The 15414-nt window shown below is 39.5% G+C and overlaps 1 protein-coding gene and 1 long non-coding RNA gene across 4 annotated transcripts; both read left to right on the forward strand.

Moving 5' to 3' along the window:
* The first annotated feature begins 572 nt into the window (after window positions 1-572).
* Window positions 573-1675, forward strand: LOC130692740 (uncharacterized). Of its 3 annotated transcripts, none has more exons than XR_009001526.2 (5): window positions 573-645; window positions 839-898; window positions 983-1183; window positions 1254-1361; window positions 1424-1675. It is a non-coding gene; the product is annotated as an uncharacterized LOC130692740 (long non-coding RNA). The 3 variants fall into 3 exon arrangements; XR_009001524.1 differs by having other exon boundaries at window positions 617-742; XR_009001525.1 differs by having other exon boundaries at window positions 617-742; window positions 987-1183.
* Window positions 1676-2083: 408 nt separating this feature from the next.
* Window positions 2084-4367, forward strand: LOC130692732 (uncharacterized). Its single transcript, XM_057515817.2, has 3 exons — window positions 2084-2245; window positions 2308-3354; window positions 3423-4367. The coding sequence occupies exons 2-3, from the start codon at window positions 2314-2316 to the stop codon at window positions 4287-4289; spliced, it is 1908 nt and encodes a 635-aa protein (XP_057371800.1). The 5' UTR covers window positions 2084-2245; window positions 2308-2313; the 3' UTR covers window positions 4290-4367.
* The last annotated feature ends 11047 nt before the right edge of the window (window positions 4368-15414 follow it).

Below are 15414 nucleotides of genomic sequence, written 5' to 3' on the forward strand. Positions count from 1 at the left end.
GGACTTATTGCCTGACACACACAAATTGTGGAGAGTTAGCGTTGTGGATCAATTCCGCGCTCGCAATACAAAGTACAGAAGTTCGAATACGTCTGTGAAACGTTTTTTTTTATTTGAAATACATATTTTTATATGCTGACGATAAATACATTTGCACAATGTTAAATTATTATTTTCTCTACATTTTATATTCATGTAATAAGAACTTCAACAAAAATCTATTGTATTTCATAAGGCAACACTGATATGTGTAACTAAAATCATCTGTTAAGACTTGTAAAATAAAGCAGACGATAAAAATATTGTATTTTATGATATTTGTATCGATACTCGCCAACGAAAACCATACTTGTGCCATGTCGTTTTTTTCTTACTGGTTTAGTGGTGTGGGTTAAGTCGGCGCTCGTAACACGAAGCGTCGGAGTTCAAATCTAGGCAGAGATGAAAATTTTTAAATTATCATAGTTTTTTTTTCATTTGTTTTACACGCCATCTATTGTTAAATGTGAGATCTATTTGGAGTGTATCGATACAGCGATTATCTAAAAAAGTCGACTATCTAAAAAGTATCTAAAAATATCGATATATCGTTTTCAGGTTTAGATAGTCGCCAACACTAGCTTTGATAGCGTTCTTCGAAAAATGGTGAGTAAATTGTGCCCCGTCAATGGTTGTTAAACTCAGAGTAATCAAGTAAATAGCTCTGCAACGCGCTTCAATCCATAAAGGACAATTTCGATGAGTAGGAAACGATTTTCCTGAAGAAAAACTCTTCTAGCTATATTTAGGTTATGTTGTCGCTGTGTACTTTCTTATCATTATTATTTTTTACTTGCAGATCGTGCTCCAAAAACCAGAGTATTCCTCAACCTCTGACAACTTTTGAGTACTAATCCAGGTGAGCTACATAAATGATGAATGTAATGCTTCTTCTCATGCCTGTAGGATTTGCTAAAATTCTTATTTGTATTCTCTCCCTCAGTTAGGAAGACAAGCTTTCTTCCAAGATTGAATATCATGTGTTCCATTTTGGGCTCACCGTTTATGTTACCATCCACTGATATCTAAAAGAATAATACCACACAGTAGCTTGAATCTGATTGAGGTGATGGGCCATACACCAGCTTATATTTCTTTGGATTGGGAAAGACATGCTCGTTCTAAGGATCAGTCGCGTGGATTGGTATACAATTCTGTGAAATTTTAGTATATTATTTACAAATTGTCTAATGATGCCCTTGCCCAACATCTAGAAACAAATGGTAATTACCATTGACTCACAAATGTTTCTATCCATTCTGAGATGGAAACCCCAGAGCTTGATCTCAACCTCAAGGATAACGGTTTGGTGAGCCATGAAGGTACAATAAGTTAAGATGTTAAAATGTTATTGAATCCAATTTGATAATTAATTACAATTTAGACGCAGTACAATTGAATACAAGCACGGACTCCACACCACGTAGCCAAAAACCGATAGAATTCATAGGCCTTAAACTGATTTTGCTTCAGATGAGACAACTTAACTTCATTGAGACTTCATTGGGATTGTGGCGATGTTTACTTAATTAATGATGAATCATGAATCTGAATTAATGAATTATCATTATTTTAATATCATGAACTAAATTTCAAAAACGTCCATGACAATATATGAATCTGTCTGAACAGAATGCGAAATTTAAAAACTTTGTTCATTTTTATTTCGTTATGGAGCCTCAAAAAGTAATGTTATACACAAGCAACAAAGTTTCTAAATTAGGAAAGATAATTTTAATACGTAATAACTAATAAGTAATGAGAAAATAGGACAAGTCCCTTTGTTTGGACTTAGAAAATTTTTCGAGTAAACCATTTACTTCAACATCAGCCAGTAGGTGTCTCTCACAATAGGTAACCTAGACCACAAATAGCCTTCAGCCGAGATAGGCCGTTATAACGAAGAGTTGTTTCACCATACTAGTACACCATGCTAACACTCCATCTCATGTCAGTTTTCCTCTCTGCTTTTGGCACGCAGGCAGGCAGAGTTTTAACATCTGGCAACTCGGCATCCGATATAACTCGACATTCCAAATGGGAGCACATTGTCAGTGAGTTTACAAAACAAAGTTAGATCTGTTTCATGATTTTTTTTCTTGTTTTTTCGTGTTGTGGTTTGAAATCAAACACCTGGTTTAATGCCAGGTTGAAGTGATAATATATTGTTAATGGTTAATTATGGATAAAGATTCTGATTGAAGGGGTAACTTCCGTTTTCGTACGATCAACATTTTCTGAATTTATCTTTCGTTTCTGTGATTTTAGAATACCATGGAAGCCACAGCTAGTACTCCTTTCAAACTACCCCTGTGGTCCGAGTGGGCTGTCCAAGTTAAAGCAAAAAAAAATAAATGCAGCAAATGCACCAAAAATATGCCACATTTGAAAGGGCTGGCAATTCAGTCCCTTATCACATATCTTAAACAAAGGAGTAAATGCCATGAAATTCCAAAGATTTTGCAAGATAATCTTATCCCTCCTGCATTATATGTCGATGTGGCATGCATACTGTTTGCATGTAAACAGTGGGGCGCCCTTCGTTCATTGGTTTCCTACTGGCCATTCGAAGCATTTCATCTTTCTCGAATAATCCATATTACCTGTCCTCAATGCTGGTTGGCCTTTCTTGATTCAGACAATGCAGAAGACCCAGAGAAAGAAGGTGGTGATACTGAAAGGCAGTTGTTTCGTAAGGTCTTCAAGAATGTGCTTGATGGCTTCTTTTTTGTGATAAAGAAAACATTGGAGAATGAAGGACAAGCAAGTTCTCTTCGCGTGCTAGACCTAACATTTGAGACCTCTCAAGAAATTCGGAGTTTCATGTGGGAGGACGAATTTCGTCGCCTTGGAAAAAGAATAACCAAAATTCTCGATGTCTGTATTCTAGCCGGTTTGCATAAGAAAATTCAGAGCAGTAAGAAACTAGCTATGAAACATCAAAATTCTTCGATATCAAGGCGGCCGCTGGCTACGTTGGACGTGAAGGATGTATTCGATTATTGGAAGCCGGATGCAGTTTATCCTTTGCATAGTTGCGAGCCTGCTTTTGAAATTTCCAATTTTGAGATTTCGACATGGGATATGAAAGCAGAAGCGTCAGCAGTGTCTGCTGCTCGATCACCGTTGGGGTCGGTCCGCAAAATCTGTGATGAAGCTTATTATCAACAGCAGAAAAGCCCTGAAATCGGTGTTTGGAATGGAAACGCTCTGGATTTTAGCCACCTGACTGAGATGCCTCTTTTTAACGTGACAATCGACGCATCAATTTCAGAAAAATCCAATGATATTCTCAGCTGGATTCAGCAACGCTATGTAATGTCTTTCGTTCATTTCCTTCATAAATTAGATTTCGTGTTGCATAAGTGTTTCTTCGTATCTAGGATGAATTTGCACCGTCACCTAGTCCAGTTTCTGTGACGTTTCGCTTCTTAGAAATAAATTTGCACGAAGAACGCAAACTGGAAGCATTGATGGATCAAGTTCCGGAACACGTTATCGGACTGAAATTTACTGAGATGTGTGAGCGACGAAGTATTCTTACGGTGGCATCGAATGTAGACCGTTTTTTTTCAGTTCGTTATTTGGATCTCGGTAGCTGCGCCTTCAACCTGGTTGACCACTCTCAAGCTGTAGAATCCATTGCAGCTGCCTTTAGCCATTTACCTCGTCTAGAGCGATTGAGTCTAGCCCATAATCGATTAACGGGATGTTTGGCTGATCTTCTAATTCCACTTCAACACGGGCTCGAGCTACTGGACTTAACTTCTTGCTGCTTAAACGATGAAGACCTGAGCTACCTTGGAGAATCCGCACATCGTCTGACGCTCCGATCTCTCAGTTTAGCAGCTAATGAGCTTGGTTTACAATGGGAAAAAGTTTTACCTTTGCTCGTCAAGTTAGGCAACAGAAGCAGCCTTCAAATTCTAGATTTGAGTTCAAATGATTTTGTCGAATCACAGTTATCGGTTTTATGTCGGACAACTCTGTGTCCATTGTCTTCGCTCGCGTTGTTTGATCTTTCTTGGCATGAGTTGTCCCTAGCCTTTCTGATCTCAATTATTGAGCTACTGGCATCCAAGACAAATCTTCGTACATTTTGTCTCTCAACACCTATTGATATGCTTGAAAATGGATATGATCATCCCGATAGCTGGGACCATTTCGTCAACTTCACGGAAGCTCTGACTACCAAGCATCGTGAAGGAAGTCTGAGACCGTCTCTAACTCTTCATTGGTGTTTGATGTAATATAAACTGTTCATCGTCTTTTTAATACTTACATCTTGCAAGAGAAAGAGAATAAAGGCGGGAACTTGTATAGTTATTTTTCATCCTTTACTTATATTTTAAAATTAACAGATTAATTCTATTCTGCCGTGCAGCAACAAACGAGACAGTGGGAACAAAAATGAAACATCGAAATAGAATTAAAAAAACGGGAAAAAATTCTGTAAAAGTTGAAAGACATGTAATTATATGCTGTTTACATGTATTTGCTACTCATGTCTGGCTGTTGCGGGATTTCATTTTGAAATAGGACAGGACAAACAGCTTTGCAACGAAAAAGAGTTCAATGGCATAACTTTGCTGTAACGTTTAAAATTTTTTTTTTTCAAAGTAGACATCCACGATAAAGTTTCAAGTATTTCGTGCAACAACTAATTGCGGAGCGTGATTATTCAGTGTGCAATTTGATGTTCAACAATTAGGTTGGGTTAGGTTTGGTAAAACAATATTGTTTTCACGTTCGCAATTAATAAAACTTTTGAGTAACACAAATAGCAAGTTAAATACAGCGAACGGCAATGGTTTGCAACAATCCAAACAACAATGCCAAATTCCCCTATGTTTGTCGTTCCGTTATAGTCGCAGCAGCACAGGCGTTCAAAGTAGTATGTTGTATCCTAAATAACGCTAAAGTTTGAGATACACGTAGTCCGGAGGAAAGAGAAAGTTCTACAAGACACGCCAAGCCATCACCGCAGGCTAAGACACGTTCGACCGTGGCGTGCCATCATTGGCTGTCCCATTTTCAACCATAGCATGCACAAACGTCATCAAGCCTCAGGGCTACTATCCCTAGCAAGCAGCATTGATATAAAATACCTGTGTGTTTTGCAGTCAGAGTTGTTTCTGCCCTCATTCTTGTGCTGGTGTTTGTACGCTAAAGGAAAATAAATACTGAGCGATAGATCTTACAATTGGTGGTCTCAGCGAGACAATGCACTGCGAAATTGTAAGATCTACTCCTTTGTGTCTTTATTATTCTTTTAACAACGGCGTGTCTTGTAGCACTTTATTTTCACCCAGTGATGGTTTTAGAAAGATGTTCCGATAAGGCCAAAGAGAGTCGCTTTAGATCTTGCATTCCTACCCCTCCTTCACTTTTTTTCTTGGCCCTCCGGCTGTCGAGCTGTCTGTTACAACTTTTGTGTGTAGCAGAACATTCTTAAAAAGAAAATTCACAAACAAGTTTTAAATCAAGCGTTACCATTTTTAGACCACTGATTCTCCGTCGAGACTGAATTTGACTTTTAATAAGACTTTTGAATGAGATTTTGTTTCTTTGCTCTCCTTTTTTCCCATTGCGGCGATATTCTTGTTTTCGCTTCTCTTTCTTCTTCGGCGCGCGGTTCTCCTCTTTTTATTGTCCTCCGGCGTAGTGTCTAGCCTCGGTCAGGAAATCATTCGTATAACGGTTGTTACTGGGGTGTATCCTTTCTTCACCTTTGTTTTTGTTCCCATTCTCGGAACACGGCTTGTACCCGGCTGTCTTGCGTGTAGAATTTAGCTGTGTAGCCTCTGGCGTCTTTAATTTTTTCATTAGCTCCGTGGCGAAGAAGTAAGTCCAGTATTTCTGTTTGGTCATATAATGCTGCGCAGTGTAGGGCTGTATAACCTGTGGCTTGCTGTTTGTTTATATCGATGGTCCCATCCAGGTGTGCCCCGAAAGAAAGTAGCAGATCGGTCAACTTACCGCCTGAAGGGCCACGCACAGGAAGAGTCTCGCCCGAAAGAAGATAATTGATGATCTGGTTTACATTTCGAATCTCCAGGCGATTGTCGAATTCCTCTTGGAGATGTTCCTGCGTCTGCAAAGGAGCAAATAAAAAAACCCACTTACAAGCCAATACAGATAACAAATTGTATTACAAACTAACATTCAGAGACAAAGTAACAACACCAAACGAAAAAAAAAATAACCAAAACCAAAACAAACACATAAGAGAAAGAAAATGACACAGGAAAACAAAATAAGAAAAAAAATTGTAAAGTTCCTAATACCTCGTGTATTACAGTGGATTTGCCGAAACAATTCCGAATTGCAAGGTACAAACATGCGGTATTTATACTACTTAAGAACACACAAATTGAAGGTAAAATGGGAGGGGATACGTTCACTTTTACTTGTGAACCGCTTGAGGGGTGTAGAGGGTGTGGCTGTCTTTGGATAGCCTTTGGGCTCGTTACATTCCTTCCCCTCTTCGATAAGAAGAATTGGTCCTCCAATTTGCATGTTTCCGTCACTGGCTACAGTTTACGGATAAAAACTTGTTCTTTCACCTAAAAGTTTGAAGAACTGGTTCTCCTTTTTCTTTTTTCCTTCACCAGCTACAGTTTGTAAAGTTTCGAACCTCGTGTATTACAGTAGATTGTCGTAACAATTCCGATTTTACAAGGTACAAACATGCTGTATTTATACTACTAACAAACACACAAAATGAAGGTAAAATGGGCGGGGATACGTTCACTTTCACTTGTGAAACGCCTGAGGGATGTAAAGGGCGTGGCTGTCTTTGGATAGCCTTTGGGCTTGTTACATTCCTTCCCTTCTTCGATGAGAAGAATTGGTCCTCCAATATGTATTCTGTCACCGGCTACAGTTTACAGTTGAATAATAAAAACTGGTTCCTTCACCTAAAATTTATAAGGATTGGTTCTCCCATTTTCTTTTTCCATCACCGTCTACAATTGTTTCTACGGTACAATAATAAAAAACCTTTTCCTTCACCGTTTTTTTTTTTTTTTTTAATTTTTGTTTTTCTTCAGGTTTTCTCGCGGATTTTCTTTTCTCGTCATGGCCTTCTCGTTTTCCTCACGGCGTTGTTGAAGTTGGCCTTTTCTTCCAGTCTTAGGCAGGGGATTACTGTTATATTTTGTTTCTCCCTTTAGAAAATGGCTCGCGCTCCATTACTGCGTGTATGTGCTTCAGTTGTGTTTCCATTGGTGTGTTTTATTCCGGTATCTGCTCCGTGTAGCAGTAATAGCTCAATCATGTTGATTTGATTGAAACTGGCGGCTCTATGTAAGGCAGTTTCACCTGAGTCGTCTTGTTGATCGATGTTGATTAGTCTTTTTGTGCACACTAGTGTTGCCAGGTCTTCTAGGCCATATTCGGCTAGATAATGTAAAATGGTTAAGTTGCCTAATGTTGTAATGTTGATGTTAGTCGGTGTCCAAATCAATTTCGCACATTCTTCGTTTTTGTGTGAAATCGCCAACATTAAGGGGGTTTCTCCGTTATAGTTGCGAGCTGTAAATTTGCAATTGTTATGTTTCAAGATTCTTATTAACAGTAGATCATTTTCGGCTGCTGCGATGTGGCCAATTGTTTTTTCGTGATAGAGTATCTCTGGGTCTGCTCCGAAGGATAGTAAAAAATCGGTAATGTCATACCTACATCTTCGTACGCTTGTGTGAAGTAGCGTTTGCTCGTTTTCGAATCTTTTATGTTGCTCTCTTTTGTCTTGGCCAACCATGTTGCATTTCGAACTTGTTTTGGATGCATCTTCTTATTACCTACATCGGGGCTTCCATCATTGATAACGAAAGTGTTCCGTTTTCTAAGTCTATCGTAGTGTAAAGTTTCAAAATCCCGTGTATTTACCAGTGGATTTGCCGAAAACAATTCCAATTTTCAATGGTACAAACATGCGGTATTTATACTACTAACGAATACATATGTTGAAGGTAAAATGGGCGGGGATACGTTCACTTTCTTTTGTGAACGCTCGAGGGCTGTAGCGGGTGTGGCTGTCTCTGGGATAGCCTTTGGGCTCGTTACATTCCTTCCCCTCTTCGATAAGAAGAATTGGTCCTCCAATTTTCTCTTTCCTTTTCTTTTTCCATCACCGTCTACAGTTGCTGTTTTTTTTTCGTCACCGGCTACAGTTGCTGCTACGAATACAAATTAGGGCTATTGAAACTGGTTCCTCCACCTAAAAGAATTGCGGGTAATTTGAATAAGGTTGCTGTTGTATTGTCTTCTTTCTATTTTTTCTATTCTTGCTTTTCTTTCTGCCTGGAATTTCGGCTATGTTGATTATAGCGTGTTCCTTTTCCTCGTGGTTGTACTGTTGGTGTTCTTTTCTTTTAGTTTTTATCATGGGGTTGCCGTTATGTTTTCGTTCCTATTTTTCGAAGATGGTTTGTGCTCTTTTACTGCATGGGGTTGATCTCGCCGGGTGTCCATGGAAATCTTTTATCCAGGGGTTTGCTCCATATAGCAGTAGCATTTCAATCATGTCGATTCGATTGTGTCCGACTGCTACGTGTAGGGCTGTTGTACCTGAGTTGTCTTGTTGGTTTATGTCGACGATTCTTTTGGCACAAATTACGGTTGCAAGATCTTCTAGACCATACATAGCTAGATAATGCAAAACGGTTCTACCCTGATGTGTAATAATATTGATGTTGGTGGGTGACCATATTAACCTCGCACTTTCTTGGTTTTTGTATGTGATTGCCAATATTAAGGGCGTTTCTCGGTTGTAATTGCGAGTTGTAAATTCGCAGTTGTTGTGCTTCAGAATCCGTAGTAACAGGAGATCGTTCATAGCTGCTGCGATATGGCCAATTGTTTTCCCATGATAGAGTATCTCTGGGTCTGCTCCGAAGGATAGTAAGAGATCGGTAATGTCATATCGACATCTCCGCACACTTGTGTGAAGTAGCGTCTGTCTCTCTTCAAATCTTTTATTGAGAAATGTGGCTATCTTCTGTCTTGGCCAGCCTTGTTGTGATTGCATTTTAGTTTGAATACACTTTCTTATTATCCATAACGGGGCTTCCATCATGGATAGTGTAATTTTTCCATCTTCCAAATCTGTCATGGCTTGTCTTTGTAGCCGAATATTCTCTGCCGATATGGATGTTATCAATTTTACCCGACAGTTTTGGCATTCTTCTTTTTCCTTTCGTTGGTCGTCTGTTGGTGTTTCATACCGACGGTAATTGCAGTCACTTTCCACATCGGGTTCTATGCCACTATACGCCGTTAATCCCTCGTTTTCATCGGTACTTGATTCACTGTTGTCATCCATTTTCTCTTTATTGCCGGACAAGTCGTTTTTCTCTGTTTCTAAAGTTCCTCTCCATCCAATTGTAATGTTTCTAACCTCGTGTATTACAGTGGATTGTCGTAACAAGTCCGAATTACATGTTACAATCATGCAGTATTTATACTACTAACACACATACAAAATGAAGGTAAAATGGGAGGGGACACGTTCACTTTCACTTGTGAAACGCTTGAGGGATGTTGAGGGTGTGGCTGTCTTCGGATAGCCTGTGGGCTCGTTACATTCCTTCCCCTCTTCGATGAGAAGAATTGGTCCTCCAATGTGTGTGTTTCCATCACCGACTATTGTTTTACGGATAATATAAAAAACTTGTTCCTTCACCTGAATTTTTAGCAGAAATTGTTCTCCTTCTTCTTTTTCCGTCACCAACTACAGCTGCTTCTATGAATACTAATGATGACTATGGTTGAATAACTCGTTCCACCTTTGTCTTGATTATTGTATGTTTGTGCTGTTATTATTTGCTACAGCCGTATGTCCACGGTTGTCTTTTATCTTTTTATCTGCTCCATGTAGAAGCAGTAATTCGATCATGTCCAGTCGTTTATATTTCACTGCTTCGTGTAAGGCAGTTGTGCCCGTTTCGTCTTGCTGGTTGACGTCAATTATTCTTTTTGTACAGATTTGCGTAGCCAAGTCTTCGAGTCCATATCTGGCGAGGTAATGCAAGATGGTTCTGCCCTTGCTGGTTGCTATTTTGATGTTTGTTGGTGTCGAAATTAGGCGTGCGCATTCCTCATGTTCGTGTGATATTGCTGTCATTAGCGGGGTTTCTCCGTCTTTATTGCGATTTGTGAACTCGCAGTTGTGGTGTTTTAGTATCCTTACCAGGAATAAGTCGTTATTTTCCGCTGCCATGTGTCCAATTGTGCTGCCTCGATACATTATCTCGGGGTTTGCCCCATAGGCAAGTAGAGCATCAGTTATGTCGTACCTTACTTTTTGTATACTGGTGTGGAGCAGGGTACGTCCTTCGTCGTATCTTTTATTAAGGAATATGGCCATTTTTTGTCGTGGCCAACATCCTAGCGATTCTAATCTTTTTTGGATGCATCTTCTTATAGTTGGTAGTGTAGCTTCCATCATTGAGAGACAAAGTTTTCCGTCTTCCAAGTCAATAGTAGCCTGTCGGTGCAGTTGAATCTTCTCTGCTTGTTCTGTTGAAAGGGGTGCTATTGTCTTCATCCGACAGTTCTTGCATGTTTCTGTTTCCCTTTGTTGGTTATTCGGTCTGCTCCGTTTTTTGGGCGGTTCACATTGGAGGTCGGTGTCACTAACATTTTCCAATTCGGCACCGTGGGGTGGGTCATATTGGAAACCGGTGTCACTGTTATTTTCCAATATAAATTCGGTACTGTAGGCACTATCCAGATCGGGTTCCATTTCACTATAGGCATTTATCTCCTCGGTGTCGTCGTCACTTGATTCACTGATGTCTTTCCTTTTTCTCTCTAGTTCGGAAAAATCGTTTTTCTCGGTTTTGATTCCGTTCCATTCTACATTTTTCACTATCTGCTTGTTTACATCTGCACTTTTAGCACTTTCCTTTTCTTTGTACTCTTGCTGGCTATTCTCACTTTCAGTATCACTAATGAATATTAATTCGTATTCTTTTTCTTCTTGTGGGATGATGGTTACGTCCATTGCGTTATCCTGAGTGATGTTGTTGTTTTCCATTTTTAGAGTAAAGGTTGACTTGTGATGACACTTTTCTTTGTAGAACTTTGTCTGAATTATGTCGTTGAGACACTGGGAAGAGGTTAGTTTTTATATTTTGAAAAGTCTTCTTTTGCAGAGTTTTTCATAAATTCTTGTTCCCCTCTTCTTAATTTCAAAACAGGTAGTTTCTTCTACTTTAATGTGTTCCGTCTTCTATTTCGCCGTGGGGCGAATTGATGAATATACCGTTACATTTTGAACTTTCTATTTTCCTTTTTAAGTCATTGTCTTTTCTTATAGGGGTTCTTGTGTCTTTCTTTTTCTTCGTGCGTTAGTTTCTGTCGTTCTTTGTTACACTACACTGCTTTTTCTCCGATGATTTTGTTATTGACTTTTTTGTTTGTTTTAGTCGAGGAAAAAAAATGTTATTTGGGTTTGTAATTTTTGTTTTGTCTATCCCAAAGGTTTTCTATTTTGAAATTTTTAGTTAATGTTAGTTTGGAATACAAAATTGTTATTCGGGTTTGTCTCTACTCTTTGTTTTACTATAAAGTTACGAGTATGGGATATATTTTAAAAATCACTTAATTGGTCGAGAAAAAAAAAATGCTGATAAGTGTGTTATTTTCTGGGAGCTAATTTATTTTGTAATTAATTAAATTTGTCAGGGGTTATGTTTAGTGGCTACTTTTAATTTCAATGACCTTGGGACTTTTACTTTCTGGCTGAATTACTATTTTCTGTTTCTGACATGCAACGGCATAGGTCTTCCCAAACCATGCCATATCCGACGACGTAAGTGCACATGGTGTGTTTTCCTGTACATCGTGTGATTGTGTCAGTTGTTTCGATAGAGGGGTAAATTAATGAATTTGGTGCACTTGGTCGGGGAGGGCGCATTTGACCTTGTCTTTCTGTTGTTAGTTGTGCAGGGGCGGTTGTTCTTAGGAACGGTTGTTCGATTGCTATTTCCGAATGGTAATTTGTTTCTCGTGCCGGTATCATTGATGCGAGTTCGTGTTCTTCCTCTACGCCATCATCGTATCTGGTTGTAAAGTTCCGTTTTCTGCGGATATGTTCTTTTATCTTCGAGATGGGGTTGCAAATAATGAAGATTCGTAAACATACGAGGAATAGTACAAATCCTATCGCTGATAGACCAATTATTTTTAGTTTGTCGAACCATGAGAACATGTTTCCTATTTGATTATCTTGTTGTTCTGACATTACAATGTCTCCAACAGAATTGGAGTTGCCTTCTTGCATTCTGCCAACTAGGTCATTTAGAATATTTAATTGTTCTATTTCCATCGTCTCGTGTGCTGGATGGCTTTTCAGCGCGAAGTTGAAATCGTTAAGATGGAGTTCTTCAAATTCTGAAATGAGGTCTAAATTAGGCATGTGAATGCTAGGTTTCTGGCGTATCCAATCTCCTGTCGTAGAATTGTGTTCCCATGTGTGTGGATTTCCATTTAAATTTACCAAAGGTGTTTTCCAGAAACAATCAGAATATGGATGAATTGACCATCCATCTGTTCCAATCGTACAGTTTTTTCCTTCGTAAGTAAAAAACGGCTGAAATCCACATTTGGTTTCGTTTGCTGATATAAAAATTCTTTTTGCCTCGCATTGTTGAAGTGTCATTGCTTGACCGAAGCCTTGTAGTCTTGTGCAGATTGGTAAACCTACTGCTACTGCTGCTAAAATTCCGTTGGTTTGGGCTAATATAACTGCTTGTGTTCTTTTGATTGCTGATAGTTGACAATAAACGTCCCGAATTTCTTTTGCCAACTTGTTTTCGTGTTCAGTTTCGATGTTTATCTTATATTGGTCGTGCATTTTACTTATTTCGTATTTAATTTTGTCGTTAATTCTTCAATGTTTTTGGGTAAATCGGCTTCTAAATTTTCATTGTTTGATGTATCTTCAGCTTTTTGATCCATTGAAATTATCAAAGAATCAGCTAACGGTAAGTTTCGAATACTGCTTTCTTCGATGGCCTGAATTTGAGTTCCTTCTGTTGTAGACGTTGTTCCCGTTAGTGCTAAAGGGGTTACTCCGGCAGTATGTGTTGATGATTGTTGGGTCGTCGAACTTTCGCTTACTGTTTTTGTGCTCGTCGTTATTGAGCTTGGCTGATGCGTCGTTGTTGTCGCGGTTGTTGTGGAACTTGTCGTAGTAGGCGTTGTTGTTTCCTCCGTTGTTGTTGAACTTGTAGTAGGCTTTGCTGTTTTCTCTGTTGTTGTGGAACTTGTTGTAGTGGCCATTGTTGTTGTTGTCGTAAGTTTTGTAGTTGTAGTGGTTGTTGAAGTTGAAGTTATCTTAGCAGTTGCCGTAGGTCTAGTAGTAGTGGTGGGTTTAGTGCTTGTCGATGTGATTATTGGTTTTGTAGTTGTGGTGGGTTTTGTTGACGTTGATGTCATACTGGGTTTAGTTGTCACTTTCTGTGTTGTGGTGGGTTTGCTAGCTGCTGTGCTTGTAACTGGTTTAATTGTCGTAGTGCTTTTTACCGTTGTTTTTGCTGTTGTTCCCAATGTGGTTTTTATTGTGGGCTTTGTAGTCGTTGTAACGCTTGTCGTTGTTGTGTGTTTTTCTGTTGTGGGCGTGGCAGGGGGTGTGGCCAAAGTTTTGCTGTTCTCTGATTGGTTGTTATCCTCTCTTTTCATTAGTGGTGGTATGGTTGGGAGTGTTTTCCCGTCCAATGGCTGTTTAGTGTGCAGTGCTATGATGGCTGCCGCTGAGAGAGTCCGTATTTGGTGTGGGTTGCGATATTCAAAGTTAAAGTGTTGTTTTTGGCTGGAGCTGTGACAATGCCCCAGGGTCACCCGTCCTACTCTCTGTGTGAGACACTTCCTGTCTGATGAGGGTGAATATAGCCCAGTTCTATCTGTTGCCATGAGCTGTCCTGTGTGCTCAAATGTGCCCCAGATTGAGCTGGTGCTAGCGCACTCTTGAAGTACTAGCATTGTCGTATTGGCTTTGATACAGGTGTTTGTGTTGAACGGTCTGATGGTGAAATCAGATGTATATTCGAAAGCTTGTCCTCGTTCTGTTGCTTTGCTACAGTTGGCTACCATTGTTTGTGATTGTACTAATGGATCGTTGCTGTTAATTAGTTTTCTTAGTTCTTCTTGACATTGCGGCCACTCTTTGTCGCATTCTTCTAATGTCATTTGCTTGTTTACTCCATGGTGTGTTAGACATTTTTCGTTTGGTGTTTTTCCGTTTTTCAATAGGCCCCAGGCAATCATATCCCAGATTATATTTCCGCTACCGTGATTAATTTTTAAAATTCCTCCAAATAGCGGCGAATTAATCGTGGTTGTGATTGCCTTCCGTTGTTCTTGTTGAATTTCCTGCATTTCTGCTAAAGTTGTGTCTGGGAAATTTTCTATGATGTCTGGATTGGTGTTGACAGTTTCAAAGATCCATTTTTGTGTTACGCTGTTCTTATCATCTCTGCATTCTGTCAATATGATAGCTTGGTATGTTCCTAGTGTAATACAGAGATACGATTCTTGTGAAATTAATTGATGGTTTTGTTGATCTAGAATCCACCGTGTTGAAAATTCTGAGCATTTAGCAACAATTAGTCGGCCTGCTTCTCCTTCCGTGATACAGATATTACTGTTCTGGATTCTTATTGTTTGGTCAACGATGTATTCGAATTCTGATCCTTGAGGAAGTGGATCATCGTCTTTGAGACGAAAGTGGGCGGTTAACTGAGTGTTTTCGTCTGGTTTGTATATTATGTATATAGTGGCGTTGTAATTTACACTCCGGTCCTTCTCGTTGATCCTGATTGCCTGTTGATATCCCATTCTTATTGGCCCCCAGGCGTACGAAATGCTGTACAGACGTTTTCCTGAGTCTTCCGAGGGGGCGTTGAGCAAGAATGTAACTTCCTGTTGAATGGATCGTTTCCGCTTGGTTAACTGGAGTTCCCTGTAGTCCTTGCACACCGATGTATCTAGGTGAGTATTTTGTATACATGTATGTATAGTTGTTTTGAACATCTCGTACAATTTTCTCGTTGTTTCGGTTGGAAAGATTAGGTATGTGAGCGGTACGCCCACAACTTTGTAACCTTGTGGTGTTATGTCCCGATCTGGTTTGTTGAAGAATGAAATCTCGATCTGTCGATTGGTGTCGTAAAGACGGCTGGTGTTTTCGCGTTCCGGTATTCTCGGAAGTTCCAGATAACCGCTTCCTTTGATCAAGGTTTGAGAATATGAATTATTTGTTGTCCTATCTCCCCATACTATTGTGTTTTGATTTTGGATGAAGTGTCCTTCCTGCTGCGTAGTATTTAATGGTCCAAATGGGCTTTCAATTGGGTCGTCTTGTTTTTC

The sequence above is a fragment of the Daphnia carinata genome, chromosome 4 (genome assembly GCF_022539665.2).
Source record: "Daphnia carinata strain CSIRO-1 chromosome 4, CSIRO_AGI_Dcar_HiC_V3, whole genome shotgun sequence".
Taxonomy (NCBI): domain Eukaryota; kingdom Metazoa; phylum Arthropoda; class Branchiopoda; order Diplostraca; family Daphniidae; genus Daphnia; species Daphnia carinata.